This window comes from Leptopilina heterotoma, unplaced genomic scaffold (assembly GCF_015476425.1).
Source record: "Leptopilina heterotoma isolate Lh14 unplaced genomic scaffold, ASM1547642v1 Lhet_197, whole genome shotgun sequence".
Taxonomy (NCBI): domain Eukaryota; kingdom Metazoa; phylum Arthropoda; class Insecta; order Hymenoptera; family Figitidae; genus Leptopilina; species Leptopilina heterotoma.
In genome coordinates, this window is record NW_025110913.1 from 692,608 (window position 1) to 707,554 (window position 14,947).

Consider the following 14,947-nt stretch of genomic DNA (forward strand, 5'->3'; position numbering starts at 1 on the left):
ATCAATTTTTTTTGCAAAATTTTTTTTACATCCAGAGAGAAAAGATATATTTTACTCAGAACCAGCTATAGGCTTTTTATTTGTTACAAATCAATGTTATTTGGTTTAAATAAAATTTGATTTGGTTTGAATAAAATTTTATTTGGTTTAAATAAAATTTTATTTGTCTCAAATATATATTTTATTTATGTCGAATGAAATTTTTATGTAAAACAAATAAAAAGTCTAGTTGGTTCTGATACAGATATACGTTTATTTAACTCAAACAAAATATATTTGGATTAAATAAAATTTTTCTCTTGGTGTAATACCCATTAATTTTTTAATTTAGAAAAAGTATTTTAAAAGTAGTATACCTACACTGAAAAAAATTATTTGATTCAAATAACCGATTACTTGACTATTATCAATTAAATAATTTTTATTTGAGTCAATTAAATGGTTTAATTCATATTTGCTTCAAATACTGAAATTATTGGTTCAAATACCATTTAATTGAGTCAAATAAAATTTATTTGATTCAAGTAAATATTTAATTGACAACAGTCGAGTAATCGGTTTTATTTGAATCAAATACATTTTTTTTTCAGTGCAATAAAATTTTCTTTAGAATTTTTTAATGTAATTTTTTTGTGCCAGATTAGAGAAAATTGAATTTTTCGTAAAGGAGAAAATATTATCAAATCGAGGATAACTTCTATTGAGATTAATGAGGGCCATTAATGATAATGATTATTGGAAGAAAGCTTTTCTTTTGCAACAGAGAACGTAAGATTTCCGTTAAAAATTCTACTAAATGATGAAAAAATTATTAAATTTTAAAAACATTACTAATAAATATAATAAAAATATCAATATGCCCCCAGAAAATATATCTTTGAGCCTACTGAATTTTTTATTTGCTCAAATAAATTTTATTTATGGTTAAAATAAATTTTATTTGGTTCGAATAAAATATACTTGATTCTAGTACATTTTTTATTTGCTTCAAATAAAATATATTTGAATCTACTAAATTTTTTGTTTGGTTCAAATAATTCAGTGCAAATTTTAAATTTGCACTATAAAAACTAAATTAAACTAAATTAATTAAATTAAAATTATTATAATTATTATTATTAATAAATGGTAATATAATTTTTCTATTTTAAAAACAAATTTAAATTAAAATAATTATTTCATAATAGGAGTGAGTTAGAGCGCGAAAATTTTATCACCTGCATGAAGCGAGAATGTGAAGATATTTTGCAAGTAACGCGAAAAAGTGCAGAAAAACATTTTCAAGAATTGATAAAACTATACGAAACTGCTCGAGGAAAGGTACAATTTAATTAAAATTATTTCCTACCTAATGAAATTATAATTTTCTTGTGAAAATTTTAAAATTTCTAACAAAATTAAAAAAATCAAAAATAAAAATACAAAAAAAGTGTTTTATAAAAAAGTAAAAAAAGAAATAAATAAAAATTGAACAATATGTGGGAAATTTAATCTTCCAGTCGGAGATGTTGGAGAAGCAGGTGAGCATTCTTCAGCAGAAGAACAAAAATAAACAGGAGAAAACCTTAGAGCTGGCAAATCTTCTCGAGACTTTGGCACAGTTTAATGTAAACGTTGAATCAGTTTGTCAAATCGTAGCCGAAGGTGCGTTTCAATTGGCCAATTTAAAAGAAATGAAATGAATTTTTGAAAAAAAAACGAAAAAAACAATCGCAAAATTTTTTGTCTATATATAATTAGTTTTGAGAAATTTGGAGAAACACGATTGCGTTTATGTTGAAAAAATGCGAAAATTAAGACAACTCACTTGGGAAGAAAAGGAGAATAATAATAAATTTTCCGAACAGGAACAACTTCGTCTGCAAAATTCAATTTTGAAAGAAATTGTCAAAAGTCTTAAGAAAAAGGTATAAAAACCAAATAATATTATTTTTAATTTACAAATTTGTATAAATAATAAATTGAAACTAGAAACTATTTAATAGTAAACTAATTAATAATTAAATTAATTTCTTAAGTTACTCCCACAATTTTAATTTAAAAAATAAAAATAAAAGAGACCCAAGAAAAATTCCAAAAGTTACAGATAAAATATTCAGGAACAGAACAAATTCCAGAAAAAGATGAATCTCCAAAGCAAATAAAATCTCTGAATTTTCGTGATTGTAATTTACCAAATTTACCAAATGTCGTCGAGGAGGGAAAAAAATCAATTTCACAATCTAATCAAAAAATAAATTTTCTACCCGAACCCATGAGAATGGATACAATAATTCAAAATTCAAATAATATCGAGAGGAATACTAAAACAATGAAAAATAGATCTAAAATTTCGAAACAAAATTCGAGAAATGTAGAGAAATCATCGATTATTCCACATATGGAAATATTTCAGTCTCATTACAATGGGATTCCATATGAAGAATATATTTTTAAATTCTCGAGAAATGAAGAAATGAAAGTAAAATTTTTACTTGCTGTCAATGATTTGCCATTAAAAATTCAATTTACAGATGACGAAGCCGAATATGAGGATGCATCAATGGATAAGATTTATATTTTTCTCAGGAATATTGAAAAAATCGTTAAAATGAAAAATTGTGGCCTAAATTGTGCAGTTCAAACTGCGAGAGTTAAATTAGTTGATAATTATTCTCAAACTAAATTGACCAATTCGTCAAATTCATTTTCTCGATTAAACGTCGGCGCTACGGTAAAGGAAAATAATTTTGATAAATTTAAAAACATCGACAATAATAATATTAGGGAGGATAATAAAATAATAATAAAAATAAAAAATAATATTAATAAGAAATCCAAAATAATAATAATAATAAAAATAATAATAACAGGTCTCGGATCGACTTTAAGGAGCAAAAAAATATTATTTTGAATAATTTCAGAATCAAACTTTAAAAAAATTCAATTATTATTAACTAATTTACTAATTCATTATTCTTGTTTATTGATTTCAAAAATTTTAGTAAAATTCTTCGTAAGAATTCAATTATTTTTATAATTAGTAAAATTTTTTGCAAAAATTCAATTATTTAAAAAAAAAATTTTTAATAACATTTCACGAATGAATACAAATATTTTCTAAAATTTTAATAATTTCTACGAAACAATTCAATTACTTTTTTAAATAGTAAAATTCTTCGAAACAATTCAATTATTTTTTTTAAATCTTTGTAAAATCTTTGTAAAAATTCAATTATTTTCAAAACAAATTCAATTTGACTATTAGTTATTTTTTACACTATAATAATTGAAATAAGTTGCATTCTATATCAAAAATATAGTATTTTATTGCAATATTTCGAAGAAAAGTCGAAAAAGTTGCCTTTTTTCGGAAAGGGAGAGAAAAAAATCCAAAAAGTCGTATTATCCGAGACCTGTAAATATTAAAAAATCTTAAATTACTTCCAGATGTTGAATAGTGAAAAAAGGGCAATCGAAAGATGTCTTTCTAAATTAGAGAAAACAGTAATTGACATGAAATTAAATGCAGCTTATCAAGCAGATTCGAACTGCGCGAGGGATGATGAATATCGAGATTTTAATTTTAAAACGAGAAAAATAAAATAGAAATAGTTTAATTAACTATAAATATTTTGTAATATTTTCAAAAATAATTTTGTATTTAGAAATAAATAGAATTGTTATTAAGAGATTAATTAAAAGTAAATATGGAAAATATTATTACTGAAAAGAAAAAAAAATTAATTTTCAATCTTTTTAATTATTAAATCAGGAAAATAGGTGAAAAGAAAAATTTAAACAAATTTTGATATTGTACAAAGACATTATTATTCTGTCATTATAGAAACATTATCTGGTTGTACAATACATAATGTCAGTGTACACAATAATCTTAATTTAAATCTACTTGAATCTGTAGCAATTTTCAGTTCGCGCTATAAATGTGCAATATTTTATTACAAACTGTTTGCAACGCACTATCTATTATAATTAAAAAAGAAAAACACTTTCGATATTATTCAAATAAGAATTAAGGCATTCGTCATGGTCGGAATTGATTCTTATTTGAATTTCGAAAGTGACTATTTATAATGAGTCAATTTAAAACAAGCACTAAAACACTTTACATATTTTTTTTTTTTCTGTATAAATCTGAAAATGGCGTAGCATTTACTGTAAAAATTGTATCAGACACAATTGTTAATTTTATTTAATCTCGCTTTTAACAATTCTGATAAGACGAGGAGAAAATACGAAATTTTCTTTGTTCATAATTTCGTAAAAGCATTTAAAAAAAAATAAAAAGAAAAAAAAAGTTTTTGCTTGATGCACAATCAAACTAACAAAAATTCAAATAAAATAAATAGATCCATACTTCCTAAAATTGGTCATTAAATATATTATACGAAATATATTTTTATAACCCTGGTACTGTAAAGCACAAAAAAAACGAACTTAATAAGAATACTAGAAATTGTAAATACAGAAAACGACATGCACGATTGAATTGTTAAATCTCGCCCCCCCCCCAAAAAACATATATCCAAATATTGGTCAAAGGTATAAGGAATGTCGTAAACTGCATACATTATTATTTTTTTTTTAAAAAAAAGTCTTTTGCCTTTCAATATTTCTTCATCCCTAATCTGTTTGTTCTATATTGCTTTCTTCCCTTATTTAAATTTCAGTCCATTAAAAACAAATTCCAAACAGGCCTGCTGTACATAAAATTAATGTTATTCATTCTTTCGTTTATATGACGGAATATTCTTGAAGGAAGTTTTTTTTTTAAATTTGAAATACAAAAGAAAAAAAAATTGTATTGCGTCAATTAACAATTGGACGCAAAAACCTTCAAGAAAGATAATCAAGATCATTTATCTTTTTTGCTTTTTGTGCCTGTGAAAGAATGTTCGGTTATGATCGAATCAAGAACTTGCATTTCTTGTTATACTTTGCATTACGCGTTGTCCCCACCAAATCTCCAGATTAAATGGTTGAAAATCTAGAAATATTAATAATAATTTTTATATATAGGTATAGATAATATTTGAAATTACATACATTTTTTTTCTGCTTTCAAATTTTTGAAAGTAAAAAATTTTGATGAATGAAAATTAAGTTAAAAACGCACCTTTGAGTTGAGGATTCGGTTCTCGCTCTTGATAATACGTGACAGTTGCTGCTCCATTTCTATAATTTGACGTATTACAAGTATCCAATTCTCTGGATACTGAATTCCAAGCTAAACATAAATTTTTAATTTTTGTTTTATATTATAAAAAAATAAATATTACTACATTGTTCATTAAAATCTCAGGCTTCGCTTTCATCTACTAAAAACTAATATTTGCTACTTTTTTTACGATTTTGCTACTAATCGATTTTTGACACAAAATTCTGTAATTTATTTTTACAAATAATTAAATTCTTTGCTGAAATTCAATTATTTTCAATATCTACAATTTTAAAAAAATTTCCCAAAAGAATTCAATTATTTAAAAAGGTTTTTAATAAAATTCTTCGCAAAAATTCAATTATTTTCATAAGTAAAAAAATTTTCTGACGAATTCAATTATTTTAAATACAATTGTCATAAAATTTTTTGAAATAAATTAATTATTTAAAAAAATTTCATGAAACTAACCGAAATAAATCAATTATTTTCAAAAATTTTAATAAAATTTCATTAAAAGGGGTAAATTATTTTCAATGCAATTTTTATTGAACTCTTCGAAATAATTCAATTATTTTTTAAAATTTGAATAAAGTTCATTGTAGGAATTCAATTATCAATATCAATTATTTTTAATAATTTCAATATAATTTGTTTACATGAATTCAATTATTTTCATTATACATAGTCGAATTCTCAAAAATAATATTTATTGAAAAAAAATTTCATTCATATAAATTTTATGTTTTAAAGAATTTTATTAATTGAGTTTTAATAAATATTTTGAAGTAGAATCGTATTGTTGAAGAATTCTAAATAAAAATTTGTAAAATAATTTAATTTTACAACAAATTAGAATATTTTTTAAAATGATTATCAAGTACAAAGCCTGAAATTTTGTTTTTGATTATCAACACTTACAATCACAAATATATTTTATGAGGTCTAAATGCTGAGATGTCGATTCATTTTGATGTCTTGGAGGAATCGACGAAAGCCTCTTTCCATTCATTGTCGTCATTTGTGGTCGACCACTGCAAAAAATTCATAAACTTTTAATACTTTTCCTCTACCTATATTGAAAAAAATATTTTCTACCAATAAGTTTATTTATCACTAACTTTGCCCATTAAAAAATAAATTCTAAACATGATGAATGCTAAATTTATTTTTTTGTTTCTCATTAAAATTTACAATAATATTAAAAAAATACCGTAAGAGAAAAAATTTTCGTCTATCTGAACGTTCAAAATTTTAAAAACATAATTATATGCAAGAATCTAATATAAAAATAATTTCTAAAAATCTTCATTCTAATTATTAAGTTTTAAAAATCTCCTACTTGAATAAGACAAACAGTTGCAATTAAAAATTATTATAGTAGATTGCAAGTTATCTTTGAGAAAAAATTTTATAATTTTCTTAGTAATTTCACAGTGATAAAATGATAAAGAGAGAAATTATATACTTGTATCAGATTTCAGAAACAATGTGTTGATATTTCTAACAAAGAAAAAAATAAGTAATAAATTAAAAAAAAATTATTTTCCAACATTTTAAATCCATAATCAGAACGTAATCAACAATTTTTCAAAAAAAAAAAAAGAAATAAAAAGAATGGTATTGCAGTAAAAGCACGCGGTAAACGTCAAAAATAGCGTACTTTCCCAATGACAAGTCATCAACAAACGTCAATGAGAAAAACATGGCGACTGAACGTGACACTTGTTTAAACTTGCTTTCATTATCTCTCTTTCTACGTGCTTGACTTTTGTTGATAACAAAAAAGCAGAAATTAACAAAAAGCATCATATTTACATGAAATTAACATTTATGATATTATAATTGTAGAATACATAGAAAAATTATATTTAAAGAAAAAATGTTTCTATTGTTTTCCATACAAACCTCATTTTATAAAATTAAATGAGTAAAAATGATCGTCGTTGACACTTGATATTATATTTTTTTTACTAAGGCCGCGAGTGTTCGGCACTAAAATACATGTAGAAATATCACAAAACCGAGTAAATAATAAGGTGCGTCACTTTTTTTTCAGAAAAGAATTGTCTATACCTATATATTAGATATATACACACACAGTGTCTGGTTGACAGCAGCGCGACGCGCGTGGATGCAGCTGTGTGACCGAATTTGATCTAAATTTTTTGGAGAGGGGGAGCACATTGTTAAAATAAAGTGAAAAAGGATTCTGATTGGTTCAAATATCAAGTATTATTTTTGAATTTTAAAGTTCATACACCTGTGATTATTTAAGGTGGGTTCACAGTGACTGATTGTGAGTGAATCTGATTGGTGGACTTTGACCGCGTCTTTTTGAATTGTTGACTTTTTTTTTGAGGTTTTTTTTAGAAAATTTCTTTATTGTGTAAAGAAAAGAAACAGGGGGGAAGTGTACTTTTAGGCTTGTGATCCTTGTGATTAAAAGGATTAAAATAATCGTTTTAGAATAAAGAACTTTCGTTAATATTCGATTGGCGGATTTCAAAAGTGCGCGGGTGTGCTCCACCAATGGGAAATAGTCCCGACCTTAGGGCAACCTTAGGGTGTGTTTGCAACGTGAGCATTTAATTATTGCTGAGGCTAGGGCTTGGGTCAGCCGGTTGATGGGCAGGCCAAGAATTGAGTTTTCGTTTGCTCTTTGTGGGATGCGGATGCTCTCTGGAAGATTTTACTCTTTCACGACACGATGAAGGGAGTGTAGCGGTGAAGACGGATATACACGTAGAGGCATCAAAGGGAGGACCGAGTGGGTGCGTGCGTGCGCGACGCATAAAGAGATAATTCAAGATCGTTTTCAGTAAAGAGAATCAGCTCGCAAGTGTAAGAGTGTCAGTGTTAGTGACGTGTTTTTTCAAGCTATTATCGGGATATCGATCTTGAGTCAATTTTTCCCTTGAGAAATTGTTTCTTTGATCGTTGTTGGTGAATTTAAAAATAAAATCGAGGAGGACTTGCAAGGGGCAATAAATTCAAGTCGCTCTGGCTGAGGTGGAACAGGTGCAGGTGCGGGCGCGTCTCGTGTACACTGTTTTTTTGTCGAGTGCAAAGTTCGAGTTGAGAAAAGGAACCCAGGGCTTTAATTGAAAGTCGCCGTCGGACGTGACGGCAATGGGAGACAATAATCCCGGGCGGAGCAGTAGCAGCGCCGCTGATGAAGAGGCCGAGACATCCCCGACGTCCTCCTCATTTTCGTCTTCGCCATTGGCAAGCATGACCAATTCTGATTTTCGTACAACATCATCGTCGTCAGCCGGTGGACGCGGTGGAGCGTTGCCTACCGCAACCCCGTCATCGCCGGGGTGTGGCTGCGTCGTTTCTCCAGTTACCGATCCCGAAATTACAATCAGTATCACGCCAACGACAGGTGGACAATTTGATTTGACTGTCGATCGTAATGAAACAATTGAGAATTTAAAGAAGATCATTTCAAAGAGGCTCAAGGTCGCCAAGGAACGGATTTGTTTACTACATCGAGAGAGGTGAGTTCTTTTTTTTCTTCTTTTTCTTTTTCTATCTTTGTCTCTATATGATCGCTCGGCTGCGCCCGAGAGCAAGAACTACTCCGGGGGAAAAGGGTGCGTGTGTTTGCGAAAAGAGAGAGCAATCAAGAAGGTGATGATGGTGTGTGTCGCCTGGGCCAAGCAACGGTGCGGGCGACCAGACGTCACGCCTGGAGATGGAGAGAGATCCCCTTCCTTTTTCTAAAAGGATACAGGAGGATGGGTCTAAGGTTCGTTTTCAGAATATTGCGAAAGAACCACAAGAGGTGATTATCTTTTTTTTATCAGGGGCAAGGGGGGGATCTCAAGGATTTTAATGTTGTCTAGGTTCGATAAGTCGAAGTCTGCTGTTCCTTCTTCTTCTTCTCCTCCTCGTTCTTCTTCTTCTTCTTCTTTGTTTAAATGGCCAATTCCAGTGAATCGTATCCCCTCAATTTACAAAGATTCACAAATTCATGGAAACGAAATCGTTTTCTCAAAGAACAAAACTTAACAATTGAATAAATAAGTCTAGTTTACATACCGTCTGTTATTCAAATTTATCATACTTTAGATTAGTTAGATTGGCATTGACTCTTCAAAAATGCTTTGCTTTTAATCTTATTTGGATCCATTGTTTGTAATTTACAAAAATTTAAGGGCATGTGACGCATTATGAATATTTTGTCGGTTCATTAAAAATTCTCTACACTGCGTAACTAAATTTTTGTGTCATTGTACAATGTACATTATAAAGACATTATTGCGTGATTAGAAAGACATTTCGTTGGATTTTTCAGAGATAAGAGCAGATTTGTCAGAATATTTATATACTCCATTTATTCTTCTACAAAGAAAAAATTGTTTCTAAAATATAAAATGATGAAAACAATAGTTGTGTACATATAATTTTTCTCTCAATTTAAATTAGGATTCAAAATATAAAAAGGATATTAATTATCAAAAATTCAATTTAATAGCTCAGCTCAAAAAATTAAATAGTGAGTTTATAATTACATGAACGGGATGATGTCATGATTTCACATGCCTTTAGCTATAAAGTGTTTTTGTTTAATAGATTTGATTAGCTCTTTTATTAAAGTTTTTTTATTTTCCTTGGATTTTCCTATTTATTTTCAATTTCAATCTTCTATTCCCCTTTATTCGAACATTTATTATTTTTATTATTCACTTTTATGTAATTTAATTAATTTTTACTTTCATTTAAATTTTTTTATTTTATTTTTTAATTTTTTTCTTTCCTTTTAATATTTCAATTGACAATTGATTTTCTTTTTAAGTAGTAAAGTGAATAGTAACTAGTATATACTTTGTTTTACTATCTACTATCAACTTTTTCCTGATTATTTCAATCGTTATTATATTTACCTTTGCAATTATTATTATTCTTTAATTATTACCTAAATAATTTATAGATTTTTATTATTATTATTGCATTATTTTTTTAATTTTCTCAGAATTTTTCAACCAAACCTTTTTTTTATAGTTTTAAATTTATTTTTCTATTATATTATTTTTATTATTATGTATTATATTATTTATTATTTTTATTATTATTAATTATTTTATTATTATTTATTATTATTTATGATTTTCATTTTTAAACAAATTATTCAACGGTCATCAACAAAAAACATATTTTTTTTATTTAAATTATTATTTATAAAGAAAAAAATTTAAATAGACTTTTAATTCATAGATTTTTTTATTATTTTCATTCTATTATAAAGTTATTATATTTTTATAAATTCGTGAAAATATTATTTAAATTAATTCGAATTGGAGAAATTATAAATCGGGAAATAAATAATTTCTTTTGAGTGTTTTATTTAAACGTTATATTGGAAAAAGGCCCGTTAGCCACTGGCTACGCCACTGTATGTATGGGGGGTGGAAAGGGGGGGGGGGGCATGAACTACCTGTGATATCGATACCATACTCGTGTAACAGCACGACAGAATTATTCCTGGTTCGTCGACATATATGTGGCAACGCGAATCCGTATCTTCTTTGTCTTCTATATCTTCAAAATCGACTTTCCCAATTGTTCGAAAATTTTTTTTCTAATTCAATATTAGGCATTTTTTAAAATTTTGAAATTAGAAATGACGTCATAGTCGAAAATTTATTGTCTTTAAGAAAGAAATTTATTTTTTATACAATTATTTAGAACGCAAATTTAATTTAATTTTTTTTTAAATTGTTTGCACTTGCAGTTTTTAAAATATAAATGCTTGTTTTCTAAAGAAAGTAATATTTTTCTTTTTTGAATAAAAAATAAGTTTTCGTCTTATAAAATAAATGGAAAAATAAAGTCGACTGTATTATATTCCGATTGTTTGTCCGATTCTTTCTTAACGTGACTTTCATAATGTTTAGTAAGTAGTAGCTGTTCGAAAAAATTGTGTAAGACATGAAAGGGGCGGTGAAGATAGTGTGTTTAATTATTATTATTTCAATTCTAGTTTAATCACGGTTTAATAATTATTATTGTTATTAGCATTGACGATTATGAGTATAAATGAAATGCATTTTAATATTAGGCAAACAAAATAACAACAACAACAACAAAAAATCGTAATTTCTTTGAAAGGTGAAATTAAAGACAATTGAAAGTTTAGTAAGAATCGTGAGACAAATGGAAAGCGGGTTTCGTTTTTGGGATGAGACACTTCACTTTCAAGTTAGGCTAAGCACTCTCGCTTCTCTTTTACGAATATAGTGTTATCGTTGGTTGCAAGGAGAAAAATGCAGGTTACGTAAAGTTGATGTCTCCCCGTCTACTCTGATTGTGCTCGCTTTAATTGCTTGAGAAACATTTATTCATAAGTGAAAAAATTTACTTCATCCTCTTCAAAGAAAGAGAGAGAGAGGGAAAGAAGTAGTCTTTTCTAATTTTTTGGGTGGTTTTTTTAAATTTATGAATTTTGTTTATCATAATAGACGAATGTTTTTCAAGTTAGGGTCGAAAAATTTGGGGTATGTTGAATTTTTAACGAATTGTTAAGTAGGTTCGAACTTTGTTGATCTACTTGCTAATCGTCTTTAGAAGAACCTTTTTTCTTTCTAAAATTCGATGAAGTACCTAATTCGATGCGGTAAAAATCTAAAAATGTTTTTCAAAGCCGAAAAATTATGTTCGGCCCTGAGGCGCTCCCACAATTCGTTTCTGCTTGCGTTTCACATGCACGTGTGTAACTTCCTCTCGGACGTGAACTTTATCAGCAGCACGAATACTTTGGCTTTGTCCTTCGGTCGAGAAACGACGTGGGTAGGAATCGCGGTGCATTTTCGACTTTGAATGTGTAGGATGACTTAAATTTTGTAGGCGTCACGAGAGAGGACCGTCTCAAATGAATCTTCCATTACTTTTTAGCGAGAAAATGCTATGATGATGAAGAAGTTAGTAGTAGTGGTGGTTGAATATAACATACCAATGGAGTAGGTGGAAGTGAAGGAGGAAATAAAGTAGGTAGAATTGTAGAATATCTCTGAGAAATCAAACGTTGGCAAAGTGGAACAACGACAATCTGCAATGGGTGGTAGGCTATTCCCGTACACTCCTGGGATTCTTCTCTCCCTTTTTTCCATCTTTAAAAAAGGAGCCAGGGGTCTCTTCTTTCTTCGATCAATCCACCTGGAAGGAAATCCCTTTTTACAATTCAATCCCAGACTTTCCTTTTTCATTTCAGTTTCATATAAAGGGATGTAATCATCAGGGTAAAAATACGTGAATTTTAAATCTGAAATTGATTTCATGTTGAATTAGTCACTAGTAAATAAATTTCGTCGCAATGTTCATATTCTATTTCAACAAAACTTTAATGTTCTCGTTGTTCGGAACTCTAAAAGTTCAGTAGTGAAGATGTTAATCTTCACTACTGCACTTTGAGAGTTCTGAACAACTAGAACATCAAGTTCTGAATCAAGTGAACCAAGTTCTGCATGAATTTGTAAAATTCTATCAAACAATGTTTAAATAAATCTTACAGAATCTTAATCGAAAACCCTTCGAAATAACCATGTTGTTAGTAGAATTTTTAGCAGAGAAACAACAACGTTGTTAGTAGAGAAACAATAACGTTGTTAGTAGAATTGTTAGCATAGAAATAACCATGTTAGTGGAACTGTTACAGTAGAAAATACCAAATTTCTTTGTGTCCGAATTGATTGATGGATAGTTTCGGGTAAGACGCATAAATAGCAGTGATCTGAAGTTGTGAAGTCGATATAAAATGAAAACTAAAAGTATACAGTTGGGAGCATGAGTGATTCGTGAAATTTGAATCCCTACTCTTGTGCTTTCCCAGGGTTTCTTTTGCTTTTCGTGTGTGCTCAGACTTCTCGATAGTGCGATTGAGGTCTCTGGCCCCCAGGCTTGGCTTGGCTGCCTTTTGTGCCTGTCGGGCCAGTTTCAGGCATACAGGTCCGCTGGTGTATATTGGTGCACATGTGTTGTGCCTGGGATTGCCGTCAGAGGCGTAGAAAACGTTTTCGATTACGGTGGTTAGTAACAATGCAGAAAGGAAAAGAAAGAGAGATAGATTCTTTTCTCGTAATTCGTTTGGTCAAGGTCCAGAAAAGAATGCCTTGTGACTTTTACAGAAAGCCGTGTATAGAGTTAGAGGACTAACTTTGTCTTCAAACATTCACTTCTTTTTTTTCAGTAGCTTTCTTTTTCAAATTCCCTTCATCTTTTTCTTTCTTCTTCTACTACTTCTTTCCCCTTCTTTTGCCCCCCTTCTCTCTTGACAACAATTTAGGCTATTTTGAAATCGATTTTTATCGTCTGGCTTCAATTCTATTTTTGGAGCATGTTACAAAAAAAAGTCACTTGTTTAAATAGACTATCTTTTTCACACTTTCTTTCTAATTTTAGAATATCTATTTCAAAAATTATCTTGATAGATTATTTATTGTTTGATTAGATTAAAAATGGAAAGAGCAAAAAAAAAAAGAGAATATGTGTATAGTTAGTATGTGCAGGTGGTTTGAGTGAATGTCTAGCGTACATCTATTTTCATCTGCGTGTGTGCACTTTTTTCAGTGAGGCGCGTGCAGCTGAAATCCCAGTGCCGAATGAAAAATTTCAAGTACCCGAAGCTACCGCATATATAGAAAACTGAATGTCGCATTTTTCTTTTTGGTCCATCGATTGAAGGACGTTTAGTAATTTATCCAAAGAACACTTTTGAATCCTTGTATTTTATCTTGAAAGTATGGTCAACATTTTTTTCTTTTTTTATGGTGAAATTCACCTGCTCCATTCACTTAATCTGCGTTTGGAGAGAAATTTAAGTTTGTCTGTCTTGAGAATCAAGAATTTCCCGAGAAGGTTGCCTTTCAATTGACAGTTCAGATTAGGAAAATAATGTCCTTTCACCATCTTCTGTTTATTTTTCTTATTGCGATATTTCTAAATCGAAGCAGACAAAACTTTTTTCTTTAATTAGATTGCTTCAATAAATCATTAACTTTCATTATCTTCTTTTCATTCTAAAGATTTCCTTTTGGAGAAAGATTTCCTTTTATATAAATATAGAAAACAATTCAATTTTCAGAATTAAAATTCGTTGTAACAAAAAGCGGTATTAGGAAAATAAAATTCTGTTAGAAGGTAAAAAGCTGGTTTCGATGTTGATTTTCTAATTTTAAGAAATTAGTTCGGGAAAATGGCAATTTATGGTTCTTGTTGCGGATTAGACTTTGAGACCAAGGTGGTCACCTTGCTCGCCTTGCCCTCGTAAACGTTTCTCAGTTTAAACAACAATCCAGCAAAACGAACAAAAAATTATACCTCGGTCCTTCGTTATATTCAGTTATAGATAATATGTTGCTTGCTCATTGTTATCGAAAGAATAGATGTGAAATATATCATTTATTACATTTGCGTATACGGAAAAGTGTGTTCTTAAATCTTACATAACTTCTATTTTAGAAAAAAAACTATTTTCAATAGCAAAATATATTTTCCCAACATAAGAAAAATACACTTCGGTACTTTGAGATACTTTTACAAACTTGCAGTTAACTTTTTAGATAGATCATCGTAATTCAATGTTTTTCTTTTCTTCATAAAAATATATGCGCTCCATTTGATTTTCATGACGAGGTTAGAAATAAAAATAGTTGAGTAATAAATGAAATCTATTACGAACAAGTGTAGTGTGTTTAGAGAATTTGTTTTTTCAAAATTCGAAAGTTTTCGTTTTTCGATAAAGAAAAGTTTTAGGGAGTAAAAAAGTGAATATTTCCCCGGCAGTAA

General features: G+C 28.7%; 3 protein-coding genes across 3 annotated transcripts in view; 2 read left to right on the forward strand and 1 right to left on the reverse strand.

Annotated features, from left to right (window-relative positions):
- Positions 1 to 1,167: 1,167 nt before the first annotated feature.
- Positions 1,168 to 2,764, forward strand: LOC122501019 (SWI5-dependent HO expression protein 3-like; the record flags this gene model as incomplete). Its single annotated transcript, XM_043610230.1, has 4 exons — positions 1,168 to 1,320; positions 1,500 to 1,658; positions 1,758 to 1,907; positions 2,054 to 2,764. Coding segments are annotated over exons 1-4 (1,119 nt in total), but the record flags the coding sequence as incomplete, so codon positions are not given.
- Positions 2,765 to 3,785: 1,021 nt separating this feature from the next.
- Positions 3,786 to 7,325, reverse strand: LOC122501018 (MAPK regulated corepressor interacting protein 2-like). Its single transcript, XM_043610228.1, has 4 exons — positions 7,067 to 7,325; positions 6,080 to 6,192; positions 5,117 to 5,227; positions 3,786 to 4,987 (listed from the first exon to the last, which is right to left on the reverse strand). Exons 1-4 carry the CDS (start codon positions 7,069 to 7,071, stop codon positions 4,911 to 4,913), a joined length of 306 nt encoding a protein of 101 aa, XP_043466163.1. The 5' UTR covers positions 7,072 to 7,325; the 3' UTR covers positions 3,786 to 4,910.
- A 315-nt stretch (positions 7,326 to 7,640) lies between these two features.
- Positions 7,641 to 14,947, forward strand: part of LOC122501017 (midnolin-A-like) — a 35,912-nt gene continuing 28,605 nt past the window's right edge. The window contains exon 1 of the mRNA XM_043610227.1: positions 7,641 to 8,661. Coding sequence (XP_043466162.1) covers positions 8,291 to 8,661 — 371 coding nt within the window. The 5' untranslated portion in view covers positions 7,641 to 8,290. The remainder of the gene's footprint in view (positions 8,662 to 14,947) is intronic.